This window comes from Aristolochia californica, unplaced genomic scaffold (assembly GCF_029961685.1).
Source record: "Aristolochia californica isolate CCGP_79_NKW_82.1479 unplaced genomic scaffold, dmAriCali1.0.hap1 SCAF_6, whole genome shotgun sequence".
Lineage (NCBI taxonomy): Eukaryota > Viridiplantae > Streptophyta > Magnoliopsida > Piperales > Aristolochiaceae > Aristolochia > Aristolochia californica.
The window spans coordinates 1,764,731-1,779,418 of NW_027182257.1; the positions used below are offsets into that span (position 1 = coordinate 1,764,731).

General features: G+C 40.0%; 2 protein-coding genes and 1 long non-coding RNA gene across 5 annotated transcripts; all 3 read right to left on the reverse strand.

The window, feature by feature from the left end:
• Positions 1-3,788: 3,788 nt before the first annotated feature.
• Positions 3,789-7,596, reverse strand: LOC137934398 (beta-fructofuranosidase, soluble isoenzyme I-like). 3 transcript variants are annotated; one of them, XM_068778694.1, is made up of 6 exons: positions 6,922-7,596; positions 6,726-6,734; positions 4,811-5,829; positions 4,455-4,690; positions 4,272-4,359; positions 3,789-4,187 (listed from the first exon to the last, which is right to left on the reverse strand). In XM_068778694.1, the coding sequence occupies exons 1-6, from the start codon at positions 7,319-7,321 to the stop codon at positions 3,978-3,980; spliced, it is 1,962 nt and encodes a 653-aa protein (XP_068634795.1). In that variant the 5' UTR covers positions 7,322-7,596; the 3' UTR covers positions 3,789-3,977. The 3 variants fall into 3 exon arrangements, with proteins under 3 accessions (XP_068634795.1, XP_068634796.1, XP_068634797.1); XM_068778695.1 differs by lacking the exon at positions 6,726-6,734 and having other exon boundaries at positions 6,922-7,595; XM_068778696.1 differs by lacking the exons at positions 6,726-6,734; positions 6,922-7,596 and adding an exon at positions 6,133-6,702.
• Positions 7,597-8,480: 884 nt separating this feature from the next.
• LOC137934281 (uncharacterized) lies at positions 8,481-11,228 on the reverse strand. The gene is made up of 6 exons (XM_068778561.1): positions 11,214-11,228; positions 10,973-11,053; positions 9,237-9,322; positions 9,009-9,144; positions 8,754-8,866; positions 8,481-8,568 (listed from the first exon to the last, which is right to left on the reverse strand). The coding sequence occupies exons 1-6, from the start codon at positions 11,226-11,228 to the stop codon at positions 8,481-8,483; spliced, it is 519 nt and encodes a 172-aa protein (XP_068634662.1).
• A 2,820-nt stretch (positions 11,229-14,048) lies between these two features.
• LOC137934401 (uncharacterized) lies at positions 14,049-14,688 on the reverse strand. The gene is made up of 3 exons (XR_011109168.1): positions 14,417-14,688; positions 14,242-14,324; positions 14,049-14,157 (listed from the first exon to the last, which is right to left on the reverse strand). It is a non-coding gene; the product is annotated as an uncharacterized lncRNA (long non-coding RNA).

Here is a 14,688-nt window from a genome sequence, read left to right on the forward strand (position 1 = left end):
TGTTCAAATCCCGCTACCCCCAATATCTGTCTTGACGAATTTGGTCCCCCGATTTGTGGGGGTTGCCCCATGTTGTCGGTGTCGCACGTGTAGGGGAGTGTTGGAATTGGCTGCCTGTCTTTAATATTCACGTTGCGTCTTCTCTAACAGGTAGATCTTTTAGAGCAAATGGTTTCAATATTATTTTAGGAAAAATATGATTTTAACATAATACTTTCAATTTGTTTTGCAATATCAATGTTCGTTCCACTTGGACTAAAGACTTGACTTGGACACATAAAAATTCAAGTTGGATCGTATTTGTTGGTCCAATGACTTGGGACAAATCGGAAGGGATACAGTTTGAACAAAAAATCGAGTTCCTCACTACAATGAATCAGAAAACCATGCTCTAAAACAAATAACACTTATTGGTTTTATGAATGGGACTCGTTCACTTTACACCGATGACATGACGACTATTTCAAAGACACTCGCTTTTTTTGTTTCAACAAGTTGAGTTTCTCAAAAGATCTATAAGTTGCTTCCAAATATAAGCATTCCTATATTATGGAATTATTTTTCCATTCAAACCTCATTTACAACCAAGGATACAAATGAACTCATTGAAAGACATTTAGGGGGGGGGTGGGGGGGGGTTAGTCCACAATGAAGTGGAATGAATTTTCCCCGCATTATTTAGTTCATTAAATAATGACGTTAGTGTAGAATGAATTACATTGAAGTGAGATTACACCACTTCATTCGCTCAGGCAAAAATCGGGGAAAGCTGATTCATACCTATTTTGTGAATCAACCGATTGAAAGTGCGCGACGCACATTGTTCCTTCCCCTCTCCCCCCCCCGCGATCCTTCAGCAAAGTTTTTTTTCTCCTCCCTCGTCCCCCACCCCCGTTCGCCTTCCTCCCTCTTGGCCTCCCTCTCCTCTCCCACTCGACCTCCATCGCAGAGCACGAGAGGCCGAGCCTCTGTCGCAGAGCCTCTTGGCCTCCCTCTCTTCCCCCCCTCCCCACCCGTCGGTTTTCCTCCCTCCTCTCGCCCTCCCTCTCGACATCCATCGCAGAGCACGGGAGGCCGAGCCTCTGTCGTAGAGCATGTCGGTCTCCCAATTTCTCTTCTCTCTCAGCCTCCCTCTTTTCTCCCTCTCGGCTTACTGTCGGATAGTCGCCTCCGTCGTCGTTGCCCGCTGGCCCGCCGCTAAGGAAGACGATGTTTAATTTTTCCTATGTTATGAAAAATTAAACCATCGTCATAATTGGTTTAATTATCCAATTAATTAAATCATTAGTTTTTCATTTTTTAATATATTATTAATTAATAATATGTAAAATATATATTATGTTATTGATAAATTAATATATATATTTATTTATTATGTATTTTTTTATTTTGTATTAAAATAATGAGTTTTAATGTTAAACTATATCTTATGTTATTACAAAATTATTTATTTATTTATTATATTTACTTATGTTATTTTTAACTTTTTTATTTATTTTAAATAATTTATTCTAGTCACATGTAATTATTGTTTTAATTTATAGTAAACTATAATCGTTAAGTAATATAATATAGTTTTTTCATAAATTAGGATAATAATATATTCTAATACTACACGTTAAATCACTTATAAGTGTAGTAACCATGTTTATTTTGGTTAATTATCTGTTTAGATATATATTCTATTTTAAGTATATTATAAAAAGTTACTCATTCTTTTATTTATATCATACTTTCATTTGGGGGCACTAACACTGGAATCTATTTTCTAGTGCACTTGAACTCGTCTACACTAACACCCAAAGATGAGTTGAAGTTGAATCAATTCATTTCTTCACTTCAATTCAAGTTCTTTGTGGACTAACCCCCTTATCATCAAAAGTATCTCGGTTGAAGATGATGACTCAACCTTAAACTATCAGTGCAATAACAACAATATTCTAATTTACTATGAGCTTCCAAAATGATTTATCATATTTTTTCCTTTCAAGACATATCACACTTGAATTGAAAACATACTATTAGAAAGTTCTTCTTTGGGACTTCAAACTGAAAAGGAAACATATTGTTTCTCTCATGGTTGAAAGAAGAAGGCTATTTATTAAGGAAACTAAGAGTTTATGCAAGTTATTTCCATTATATTTGTAGAAATGTTGGTGTTCATATATTACTCACAAGAAAAGTAAAAGATATGAAATTCAATTTTACATTCATGAACAAGAATATTTAACCTTGAATAGGGACCCTTGATGTCAACATTTTAAGCCTTTCCAAAAGGGAACAAGGATGATTATCGATCAAACTCATATGTGGTGAATGATTTGGATTGAGTTAGTTCGAAGTTGCTATAACAAAATTTCGATATGTATCCCCAACAAAAAATAAAAATAAAAATGAGGATGAGCTTTCCCTTGGGGAAAGGGGGAGGACTTGGACTATTACTACTCATTAAGTTGATCCCAAATGGCATGATTGAAGCCTTTCATTTGTTCTTGAATACCTTAGTGCAACATTTGCATTCAACCATGATTGAGGGATTAATTATTACTCATTGGGGGTCACATTAACTTCTTGGAAATTAAATGAGTTACTAATCAATTGAAACAATAATCTAAGTAGGAAAATAGTGGAATTGAACACCACTAAGGGAAAACCATAGGGCGTGTGTGTTTTGCACAAATCACACATCCACTTCTTGCACACAAGCCCTAAAGCATGTGTTACCCTAGGGCTTTCACACATGTTGCTTCTAGTGCACAAGCCCAAACTTGGGGTCGGGTTTTCTTCCTCACCCACTAAACTCAACCCGAACTTGACCCTATCTGAACCTAACTAATTAACTAATATACAATTTTTTTTAAAAAAATTACAATCATATATGTATGTATATATCTAATAAAAAAGAGAACTTTCTTAGTTTTTTGGTAGAATTTTATTATTTTATACTTATATAGTATAATGCTTTTTATTATATAGACAAAAAAAATTATAATATTAAATGAATGGTAGGTTGAGCCATGGACCAAAGCCGGCATCGATTTGGAATACAAGGACAAGGCAAAAGATAAGGTTGAGGTTGAGGGGATGAAGATTGTTCAGTTTTTTCAATGTATGCGACCCGAGTCCACCCCTAGTGCAAAAGGAAGGAGAGGACCTCCTCCTTGTTCTCTGCCTGAAACCATGGTGTAGAGTGTAGAGGGAGGGAGAGGTCCTTTTCTCCTTGCTCTCTGCTTTCAAGTCTTGTTTCTAAGTGATAACACCTTGGTTGATAATCTCTTTCATACAAATAAATGTTGATTTTCAGGACTTCATTAATTTAGCTCAGGGAAAAAAAGGGAAAAAAACTCATTGGGAGAAAACTGGAGGAAGAAGGGTAATGAAATTGAAGCTCTATTTATAGATTTATTAAACTACTATAATACAATAATACCCCCCCTGAACTTAGTATTTAAGGTTTTAACTCTAAAACTTTAACATAATTACATCAATGTCATCTCTATGAGATGACCCAATATTTACCATCCTTCCATCAATTCCATCAATGTATGAACGCTTATGGGCCTTCTCCTTGATCTGTGGGCCTTGAATCTACTATCTCTTGGTTCCATGAGTCTTCCTTGGTCTTATGATCTTCTTATACACTTTGATATGTGAACCTTCCTTACAGAGAGAAACCTAACCCCTTGTTTAATCCATTTTGCTAATGTTTCAAAAATATTTCCTTATACTTTTACCTTAATTCTAAATGCTTATTCAAATGCAATTTGGATCAATGGTGTCGTTGATCATCCTTCTCCCACTGGCTTTTTTTATTTATTTATTAAGTCTCCTACTCTCGAAGAACAATCAAAGGCACAGCAAGAGCCACATACATAAAATAGTAGAAGAACGATTTCTAAGCTTTCATCTAATCTATTCAGTCGGGAGACGAGACAATGAGTATAGGCCACTCCCTGACATTAATTTTAAATCGTTTCTCAAGCAGATTGGGTTTCGAATTTGTATGGGCGAATGAAGGCTGAAGTCATCTGCCATATCTTGACTGAAGTAGCTGTGATCTGGGTTCCTGTGGCATTGTTGAAGAGGAAGACTCGAGCCGCACCGTAGATTGCCTTGGTTGGGTACACTCGGGATGTGATGCAGGTTCTCCCGCCTTGTGCGAACGTTTCCACTATCGAATGATCCACCTGCATGAACAGTTGTGATCTCGTGTAAATAATCGTCATCACTGTGCCCTTTTTTACAGGATTCATTTCTGTATCGGAACTTACCAGAACCCTCAGTGCAAATTTTTCACCGTCGAGGACGGGGACGACGCTTCCGTATACTCTCTTGATGAGGTCGTTTGCTCTTGAAGACCTGCCCATCAATGGAGATTGTGGTTTGTTATAAGTTTGGTGATCCTGATCTATGTGATGAGATTTGAACCAGAGGAGCAGAAAACCAGAGCTTGCCTTAGCGTATCTTGGCAGATGAAGGTCTTAAGGTTGCCGTCAGTGCTCTTTCCGATGTAGAAGTACACGGCTGTCTGCTCGGTGCGGCTCTCATCGGCTAGAACCAGTAGACCAAATGGACCCAACTTGCTTCTTCCCGCTGCACCATCACTGGTGCTGCAGTTATAACCAACATCGGCTTCCATTATCTCCTCCAACGCTTCCTTCGATACCTCGAACTCGGCATTGATGTCCAACTGTTTCGGTCACCGATCGAGTAAACAATTCGATCAAAATGCGTACTAGGTACGTAACAAATTTCTCATCAGAGCACTTAAATCGATCTTTACAGGAAGAGGAGTGATCGGAGTAATCACCTGAGTGGCTGTGCTAACGTCCAGTGGAATGACCAATCCTGGGTTCACCTTAACGTTGTTGAAATCTGTAACGCCCTGCCTCAAGCTGTCGACTTCCTCCGCTGGCCACTGTAGGAGATGGGTTCCGGTCTTGTTGTCGAACAAGACGATCCGAGGCATGGTCATGAGGGAGGCCCAGCCCTTCCTGATGTCGTTGCTCTCGCTGTCGGTTTCCCCGGTCCATCCCCAGAGCACCCTCCGCTTCTTGTTCTGATCATAGAACGACTTGGACGCATAAAACTTGCCGTAGTCGTACCGGATTCCGATCCCGACGTCGATCTCCGGGTCGTCCGGAGTCCAGGAGTTCGCTTCGAGGTCGTAAGTCCCTATAGCGTAGTAATCGTGTTTGTCGTCGTCCAGGCTCGCCTTGAGTACGTGCTTCACTCCCGGCCCGTTCGCAGACGTATCGAGCCCCTCTTTCCCGGACGTCGACACCGGGTAGAAGTCGACACACTCCCACATGCCGGTGCCGGGCACCGCGTGCAGCACTCCTTCCAAGAGCTCGAACGTCTTGAAGTCCTTGGTCTTGTACACCAGCGCGAGGCCGGTAGTGTTCACCCTGGACCCGATGGAGAACCGCCATGTCCCGTCGGGAGCCAACCAGCCGGTGGTGGGATCACGGAAGTCCTTGGAGCCGATGCCGGGCGGCGGGAAGAGAACTGGGTTGCCGTCGTACTTATCCCAGTCGAGGAGGAGAGGATCGTTCTCGTCCTTCGGTACCGCTAGGTTCTGAACCTGGACGGATTCTTTGGTGGAACCAGTGTAGAGCATGACGAGCTTGCCGTCAACGAGGAAGGTGGCAGAGCCGGTCCAGACTCCGTTGATATCGTACCAGCGGTCGGCAATCATAGCCAGCGGGAGGTGGTACCAGTGGACCATGTCGCGGGAGACGGCGTGGCCCCATGTGATGTTGCCCCACACTGCGCTGTCCGGGTTGTATTGGTAGAAGAGGTGATACCACTCCTTGTAGAAGAGAGGACCTACATCAATTCCGCCATGATCGTCAAAACAAAAGCATCCTAAGATAACACGACACCATTCCAAAACTTTCAAAATCTGCAATCACCCAAGTCGCCATTGATGTGACTGCTGCGTTTGTTCTCATCGTTTTCTAATCCCGTTTCTTCAATAATATCAAGGGCGGCGACTCCATATATCTTTTCCTGTTCAATGGCACAGAAGGCAGCATCTGGACGGCCATTCCATCACATCGATTTTGTGCATTATTAATTAGAAAGTTACAGTTCAGAGTATTTAAGGAAACCACTGAGCATTCATCTAACCTGGAAAAAAGGCAACAAGCTTTCGTGGCGGATTCATTAGTTTAAGATAACTTGTTGGTCATTCCGGATATTTCTGGAAAGGTAGAAGACCCACACCAGAAAGTTTCCGTGTGCAAACACACACAGACTAATGGGCAACATAGCGGTGTCCTTTCGTTAAAAAAGGCCGTGGACATAAATTAAAACTCAGAAACAGCTTTTCCTGGATACCTTCAGGCCATAACACAGTGAAGGGCATATAAGTATTCCTGACAAGCTCTCATTCTACAGCTAATTTTCGGTCTCGGTAAAAAATAACAGCCTAATTAAAAGATAAAAAAAGCTAAATGATTCAAGGGAAAATTGATTAGGATTTCTTTTCTAAGTTAATAAGTTCCAGGAAAAAGAAAAATGGTGATCTGCTAGTTTACAGCTTACCCAAAACGGAGAGGAAAAAGGGGCAATACTGCTTGCTATGTCAAAAGCCAGGAAAACCTTTTTCATGAACACAAGTTACTACGTGATAAATATTCCATCCCATCCTGCTTTGCTTGAGTAATTTGCTTGGAAAAAGATATAATTTAAAGCAAGTAGTGATTAGTTTGCTTTCTTACCATCAGGATCTGCAGCAGAGGGAACCGATCCAGCATCGACGACAGAAACAAAAAAGAAACGGAATCAATAACAAAAAAAAGAAAAAGGCTCGGTATATCCTTCTCTTGGAAAATGAAATACTTATAAAAGAGAAGAATCATAAAGGAAAATCGTGAGAGAAGAGAGAAGGATTGATTAAGAGACAAAGGATGGTACCGTTCATCCAGTTCTTTTCCGGCTGAAAATGGTAGGCAGTCCTCTGCCACAAGAGCATATCATTAGTCCAATCATACTGTTTCACGGCGCCCAGAAACGGACGCACCGACTTCTCCGAAACGCCTTCAGACACCCCTCGCGACCATGCGTCCGACCCCGACACTAGTCCATCACCACCCCCATCCCTCCCTTCCACGGGTTCGTCATTCCCTTCAAAAACGACAACCAGCAAAGCGAACAGCCCAATCGCGGATACAATCCCTGTAAAAACTCCGAAAAACCTCCGTTTGACCGGGGCCTCGAACCCGGCACCATCACTGGAGGGGAGAGGCTCGTAGGAGCAAGGAACGGTGCCTTCAACGTCGTGATCGGATCGAACGGAATCGGGGCGGCTACCCATGATGCCAGAAAGTAACAGAGTTGCAAGAGGAAGGGCGAATGGCAGGTGGAGAAGGGTGGAGGGGTTCAAATAATGGAGGAGGGGAGCAAGCGTGTCAGAGAATGTGTGACGGGTGTCAGATCCTGGTGCGGTAGAGACGGGGAGGGTGATGCCGTGAGCAGAGGTGGGTTCATGACTGCGGCCTCCCAGTTGGTCGGAGAGGGAGACAAATCAGGAAGAAGTTCATTACAGACCAAAGACAACGTTACGTGTGGCTGCTCCTTTCGGATAGGGGTGGGCAAAGGTCGGGTTTGATGAAAACCTGACCCGGCTCCCCTGGCAAATAGGCGAGTCCTGTGAGTTCTGTACTTGATGACCTAACTCGGATTTTATAATTTGAGTGACTCAGGCCTCTGCTCCATTCTTAGTTGAAAAACTTCTATATCGTGATCAGGGAAGACTCCGATTTTAATACTGACTCGGATCAACCATGAATTAAAGGTAAAATATTAGGGGCATGAGATTCCCTTGTAGATTTGGCGAGTCCAGGGTAGCGTATGGGGAAGGGGCCCCTACATATGAGTTAGACATATTCCCTCTCAGGTGTTTTTTTGTTTTTTTTAACCCATTTCGATACTTAATGTAGACTGAATGGAATGGAAACGGGTAAAGAGCATTCTGAACGCCATTACCGAGTTACCGAGTTAGCATTCGCTTAGAGCAGTGACCCCTAGCTCTTTTCGACTTGGGAAATCTGATAAGGGAAATGAAATATTGACGCTGGGCGTTAATCTCTTACATACCTCCTTAAGATAGAAAAACTTGATTCTTGGTTTTGTTTTCTCACTTCAATTGTTGATTTCCTTTTGCTGATCCTTCAGACGTATTAAAAACTTTTCCTGCTTTGTTCTCTCATACGCGTACGCGTGGATAGATTGCCTTTACAAATGGGTTTCTTGAGTGAGACCTGATGCAGTCACTGCGATAAGAGAATAAAATCAAACTTAATCAGTTTACGTCTAATCACATGGGTCGATAAGAACTACTACCAATTCTTATCTTCTGCTTCCTGAGTGTCCTTTGGCACAGGTTCAGATGGGAACGAGATTCTGCCTGCCCATACTCGCCTTGCAGAGCCACGTGAGATCTATTTTCCGACAGGAATGCGTTGGAGTTTCATTTAGTAAAAAGATAACGCTTGAATTCTCCCAAGTCCGGACAAATCTTGGTCTGCTTGAATAGTTGCAGGTCCATGCTCCCACATGCACCTGGAAGAAGCAATTCAAGTTCGAATGATAAACAAGATTTGGATCTTATGAGGGTTTCTTCAATTTCAGATGTCAGCAGTCTTACAAAATGATAGGAGGCTCGAACCTGTGTGCACAGCAGATCGACTCAGCCTAGTGGGCATTTTAAAATTTAAACATTTGGGGGTGGCCAAAATTTTCCAAACAGTTCCTCCACTCTCTTCGTTTGATTCATGTATCCTTCCAATCCAGCCCCCAGCAGCTCTTCAGCTGCGGGTCCCATTGCTGATGCAAAAGTTAACCGGTCCCAATTCACAAGCTGGCGCCAAGCAAAAAAACAAAGCAATTCATAAATGTCAGGAATGGAGACTACATTTTCTTTTAAAGCAGTAAAGGGAAGAATTTGAACATGGGTTTGATTGGTTTTGCAAATATCAGGTGCTCAGGCTGACTTGTGTTACCTCTTCTTTGCTAAAATCATAGGCCATGGCTGAGCTAAGAGATAGCCTCCTCATAAATGAATACTTCGTATCTGGTGGGGTAACGGATTCTTTGAGTGAGTCCAAAATCTTCAATGGTGCAATGATATGATCTACCCTATACAAGAAAGGCATTCAAATCATATCTGCAGACTCAGCATAGATAGGTTATGCATAGGCAAAGTAAAAGTATAAGAGAGCCAATCCTACCATATCAGACTTAATATATCCTGCTTGTTGCGGATTGCAGCAGCCATCAGCTTTGATTTATGTCCATATTTGTATGCCTTGCTTACCTGCTAAAAGGTACCACTTGTGCTTAAGTACAGACTTTATACAGGATTTTTTTAATTTCATTACTGTCAAATGACTGATATGCATATTGCATATAAAGTTTTAACACATAATCCTAATATTTCAGGATACTAATTTAGTGCTGCTTATGGTTAGTCAAAAAGACTAACTTATTAAGCTCAGGATAATTGGCAAATGACAATTCCTGCACATGTAAAGTACAGCAAGATGTACTTCCAGATGTTTAGTTCTATTTTTCCTAGTTAATAGAAGGTTGTGGGTCTCCTCAAATTCAGACCCCCAAATAAAAAAGTTCATCAGCTAGAGAAAATTATCTGGTTGATTAGTGTTGTGGAATGTCCCAAGATTCCACGAAAGCAAGAGATGTTTCAAATCACTGTCATGTGGAGCTAATCAAAGCCAGTCTTTACTACTTTGGAGAAGCTTTTAATTTTATACCATACATGACAATGCAGTGTAAGGAGCCAACCAAAGCTAATCATGGTTCTAAGAAGCTTTTAATTTTATAAGATACATGACAATACAGCATATGAAGCTAACCGAAGCTAATCCTGGATCCCCCTCTTTTGTGCAGCTTCAATCTCAGGATCACCAGAATGATTTCGTGCCCAATCCTGTGGAAAAATAATCTTTCTATCATAAACATCACAAGCTAGAGACATAAAACTTTTCTTTTCTACATATAAAAGAAGTTTACCCTTAATAACTGAAGCACCAGCCTGAGCTGCAGCTGCTGCTCAAGAAAAGCTGCAAAGGCATGACCGAGTTATCACAGCATTTGGTACTGTGGCTAAGAAACTGCTTTCACTTTAGCCCATGAAACAAAAGGTAACAAATACAAATTAGGAAAAAACATGGATCGACCCTTGTTGGTCAGCAGTTGTATTAAACACACACACACACACACACGCATGCATACATATATTGAATACACTGAGAAGTACTAAATATATAGGAACAACAGAGAACAGATGTCTTTATTCTGAAAAGCGAAGATTTTATCTTCATTATTGCGGAACTAGGAAACCATCTGCAGCACATCAGATGGTTAGGCTATGCATGAAATGCCAATTGGGTGAAGTCAGACACAATATAATATACTCTTTTGTTCGAAAGAGGATGTAAAATGTTAATAAATTTTTTTAAAGAAAAATAAGAATTTCATTAGGAGAAGAAGAGAAAATAAACATCATGGTCGTCTACAATTCAACCAATGAAAAAGAAAACATAATCATCCTAAATTAAGAGTCCAGAAACAAGGTGATGAAGAGAGACAAACAAGAATCGTGAAACACAATAAGTACTAAATAATATAAACATGACACATATGCTAATTATAGTTCGACATAAATTGAGCTGAGCTTCAAATTGTAAGCCAGTATCCAGTAAGCAAAAGGAAAAGTTTTTTTTGAGCCAATAGAATTAAATAACACTTGGCTACCTATAAACAAAGGTTAAGTGTGTCTGTATGCCTACAGATTCCAGCACTATTGAAGCTTCTATACCCTGAACAGGGAAACAAGGCATAATGAGGTTAGCTCGAGAAATGTTCACTAGTAGAAATTGCTATGATCTTTTTTCCAAATAATGAGCTTGAAATCATAGTATAACCTCATCATTCATAAACTTACTTGCCATGTTGAAGGAATTTTGAATAACAGATGCTCTGGAGGGACTTCTACTTCACTGTATAGCTTTAGCAGTTCATGCACCTGCACATAGTGGAGAATAATCACCTTCAATCAAGAGCATGTAATGATGTGAGACACAAGAAACCTGACATTCCCCCTCCCATACTTCACAGTAACTATTGTAACCATTGTGAATTGAATGCTCAATAGATAGCAGTCTAATATCACCATTTCTAGTTACCTTCGTACCGGCCATTTCTAATTACCTTCATATCAAATGTTGTTTAGATGCTTACAGTAAAAAGTAATTTTTTTCGGGAAAAAAAAGTCTCCCGATACATTAGCTTGCTATCCAGTGATTGGGCAAAGTATTTCAAGCATATCGTTTACCCAGAGGTTTCGACCAACATTCTCAGAACCATATAGAATATGGTAAATACTTCCATTTCTAGAGTAGATAAAAGCTTTAAGTTGTATATCTAAAAAACAAACATGCTGGACGCTCCAAAACTGATTGAATCACATAAAGCTACCGTTGAACCAATCCGAAGCCTACAAGCCAGATTAATCTCCATACATACATAACTGTCCACCCTACTTTTGCATCAACGTCCAAAAAGGCCCATTCAAAGGTTGCTTTTACTCATAAGATCATATAGTCCTTCACCTTTGTGATGGCTATCACTTTGGCACCGAGAAACCCTTTCCATAGGTCACCTCATCTATGATTCAAACACGTGAAGAAGAAATTGCTTCGAAACCAAATGTCACTAGCTAGGCGCTACAACAAAAAGCTCTAAAACTGATGAAACAATTAGTATTAGGCCCATAACCATTTCATACTAGGTTGGTCCAATCCAATGCACATCCATAGGTTGAGCCCAGCAACCTCGTAATGCTGGTGAAGAAAGTACAAGAAATGAGAAAGATGGACTCCAGTCCATGAAATTTAGGTGCAGTAATTTTCTAATTCATCCATTAGCTTTTGATCTGATGTCTCAAATTTTCGTATTTCTTATTATTTTTCATTTTTGAATGATAAATGGAGGTAAGGAAATGCAGTAAAAATAGCTGAACTGGTGGGATCCTAGTAATATGATGATCATTTAGAGTGTGAAAAAGGTTGATTTATCCATTGTTGAAACGAATGTGGATTGCCTGGTCCAAATAGGTTAAGCTGGAGCCACGGTCCTGTCCAGATTATAGATCTGTAACATCCATTCCCCTGAGAACCAGAATGAACTTGAGCACAAAGCAGCCTGGTCAAAGCTGTCCGAATTGGTGTAGCTAAGATTTTCCTCCTCTATCATTTCAATTTGAAATTAAAAGTTTGTAGCAAGACTCCGACCTGTGACCTCTGAAAACAAGATAAGGACTTCAACATCACTTGACAGCTAAATCTTGTAAAAATAAGAAAAGTAACTATATAAACCCCAAAAATATCTCTTTCCCATAATTATGTAATAACAATTTAACCACTAGTTGAATTGACCCAAATGAAACAGTCATGCCCTGATTCAATGGCTGGTCCGGTTTTTGTAACATTGGGTTCAGCTATTTGTCCAGCCTACTTTCCCTGAAAAGCAAAATAAATTCCTGTCACATCCATGTTTTTATATGAACCATGAGGCCAAGTCTTTTCATCATCATCATCACTATAACACCTTTGTCTTTTTCTTTTCTTTTTTTTTGGAAGCCAAAAGCCTTGTCTCAATTGTCTGTGTAGTCAGCTACAATATGAATCATCCTCCACTTTGCCTTATCATTTACTAGTTCCACCTCATTCATGCACTATTGGGCCTCCTTTGAACACATCCAAACCATCATGGTTCACCTCTATATTTTCTTCTAATGCAATCTTTGCTGATCCCTAATATTGTAACTTGTATCCTTGTGTTTCTCAGTTTTTTCAATGTGTTCACCCCAACATGCTCATGCGTGCCCACCCTGACCTTCTGTGGATGGTTCTCCTTCGGTGGCCAACATTCTACTTCATAAAGCATGGCTAGTCTAACAATTATTCTTGAAGGATTTTTTTTTTTTGAAAATTTATTCTTGCAGAAATTTATCTTACTCTTTTCTACATGTCATACATCAATTATATCTCTGATAATGCTTCATTAGTATAAATCAATAGAAGAAAATGCCATCACACTTGAACTATCAACACAACCCATATGTTAAATTTATCAGAAGTATTTAGCATAAAACAAGCAATAATATTTGCAAATATCAGCAATTGATAGAAACAATGATGATGTTAACCTTCAAATGACAAATTTAGATAGGCAAATAAATGTGCCTGAAACCAATCCTTGAGAGATTAAATACTTGTTCTTTTAAGTAGAACATATGAGACAAACCTGCAGGGAAAATCCATACAGATCAACACTAAGAGAGACTAGATGGAGCTTCCAATATCTAGTAAACCATTACTCCTATGAGGCCAAGTGGAATAATGCAGGCAGTGCAGCTGTATAGGAAAATCTGTTGACAGCACTACCTTTCGAATAATGTCATGTGTGTCATAAGCCAGACAAGCATCAACTTCAGTGGACACTCGACCAGGAACCAACTTTGTCAGGTCTGCTCAAAGCCTGTAAAAAAAGAAATTATGTTTAGTAACAAAATGAATTCTAATAAGCATACAAGCTAATTGCACAATGCTCACAACTCTAACCTTATTGTAGAAACAAGACAGACGAACAGTGGGATCTTCCTGTCTATAACATTCACCATCCGCAAGAGCAGTTTCAATAGCATTCTGCACCAATTTTTCTTCTACATTAAGTTGTTCCATTAAAATAAATGAATCAACTGAAAGAAGAAAGAGATCGAATTTCTTTCTGTATTCTGTACAAAGTAAAAGATAAATGGTGTCTTTTATATACAAAATCAATAACTCACAGTCCCCAACCTTAAACTTTGTATCGGAAATTCCAAGAAGAACAGAAGAGCTGACAGTGGCAGCTGTTGAGGGAAACCTATACTTCATGTAAATTTCAGAGGCAAATGAGAACATAAAAAGAATAAGAGAATTATACATTAAAAAAATACGAAAAAGGGGATTATCAGGCATCCCAGCAAGAGCTGAATTCATGAATTACATCTCGAAATCGTAAAAACGACAGTGTCCGGAACAATCTCACTAAAGCTAGATACAGCATCAAATTCCGACCTCGCATCTGCAAAAACAAATAAAGAAAAATGATACGCAACAAAAATCTACAGCAGTGAAGATCCGGACACCAATTAGGACAGCAAAATACCAGCACGGATTATCGGATAAGATGTCTTCACTTTGGCGAGCAAAATGAGGCAACTAGCGAACGGTCAACTTCCATCTTCCACCCTGCTAAAAACAAATAAAAAGGTAAAAATCAAGAGAGAATCAACAGGAGGGAGAATGATACAAAGTGTAGAAATAAAATAGCGAAGAAAAACCTGAAGAGAAGACTTGAAGAGAGCAGAAGGGGGTGAAGAAGGCCCGAGGTAGACATTGTTGATCTGTTGATTCAGAGGAAAACGATGCCCCTTTTCTGGAGCTGCGAATAGAGGCAATCCAGATTTATAGAAAAGGAGAATAACGAATTCAGTTCTGAACTGATCGCAAGCAAGCCGATAGAGTGTCGATCTTGAACTGAGAAACCGAGTCTGCTGCGAGATCAAATTGGTCATCGGAGCTCAGGGATTAACAGGGAGCCGCTGTAGGGCCA

What these genes read in the sequence shown, in the direction of transcription:
- LOC137934398 (XM_068778694.1), bottom strand. Translation starts at nt 7,321, where the DNA reads ATGGGTAGCCGCCCCGATTCCGTTCGATCCGATCACGACGTTGAAGGC. An exon ending in ATCTGCCAAGATACGCTAAG is followed by an intron (nt 4,360 to 4,454) that starts GCAAGCTCTGGT and finishes ATTGATGGGCAG; the next exon opens with GTCTTCAAGAGCAAACGACC. An exon ending in AATTTGCACTGAGGGTTCTG is followed by an intron (nt 4,188 to 4,271) that starts GTAAGTTCCGAT and finishes CTGTTCATGCAG; the next exon opens with GTGGATCATTCGATAGTGGA.
- LOC137934281 (XM_068778561.1), bottom strand. An exon ending in AAATTCCTTCAACATGGCAA is followed by an intron (nt 9,323 to 10,972) that starts GTAAGTTTATGA and finishes ACCTTTTAGCAG; the next exon opens with GTAAGCAAGGCATACAAATA. An exon ending in ATGATTTTAGCAAAGAAGAG is followed by an intron (nt 8,867 to 9,008) that starts GTAACACAAGTC and finishes GCTTGGCGCCAG; the next exon opens with CTTGTGAATTGGGACCGGTT.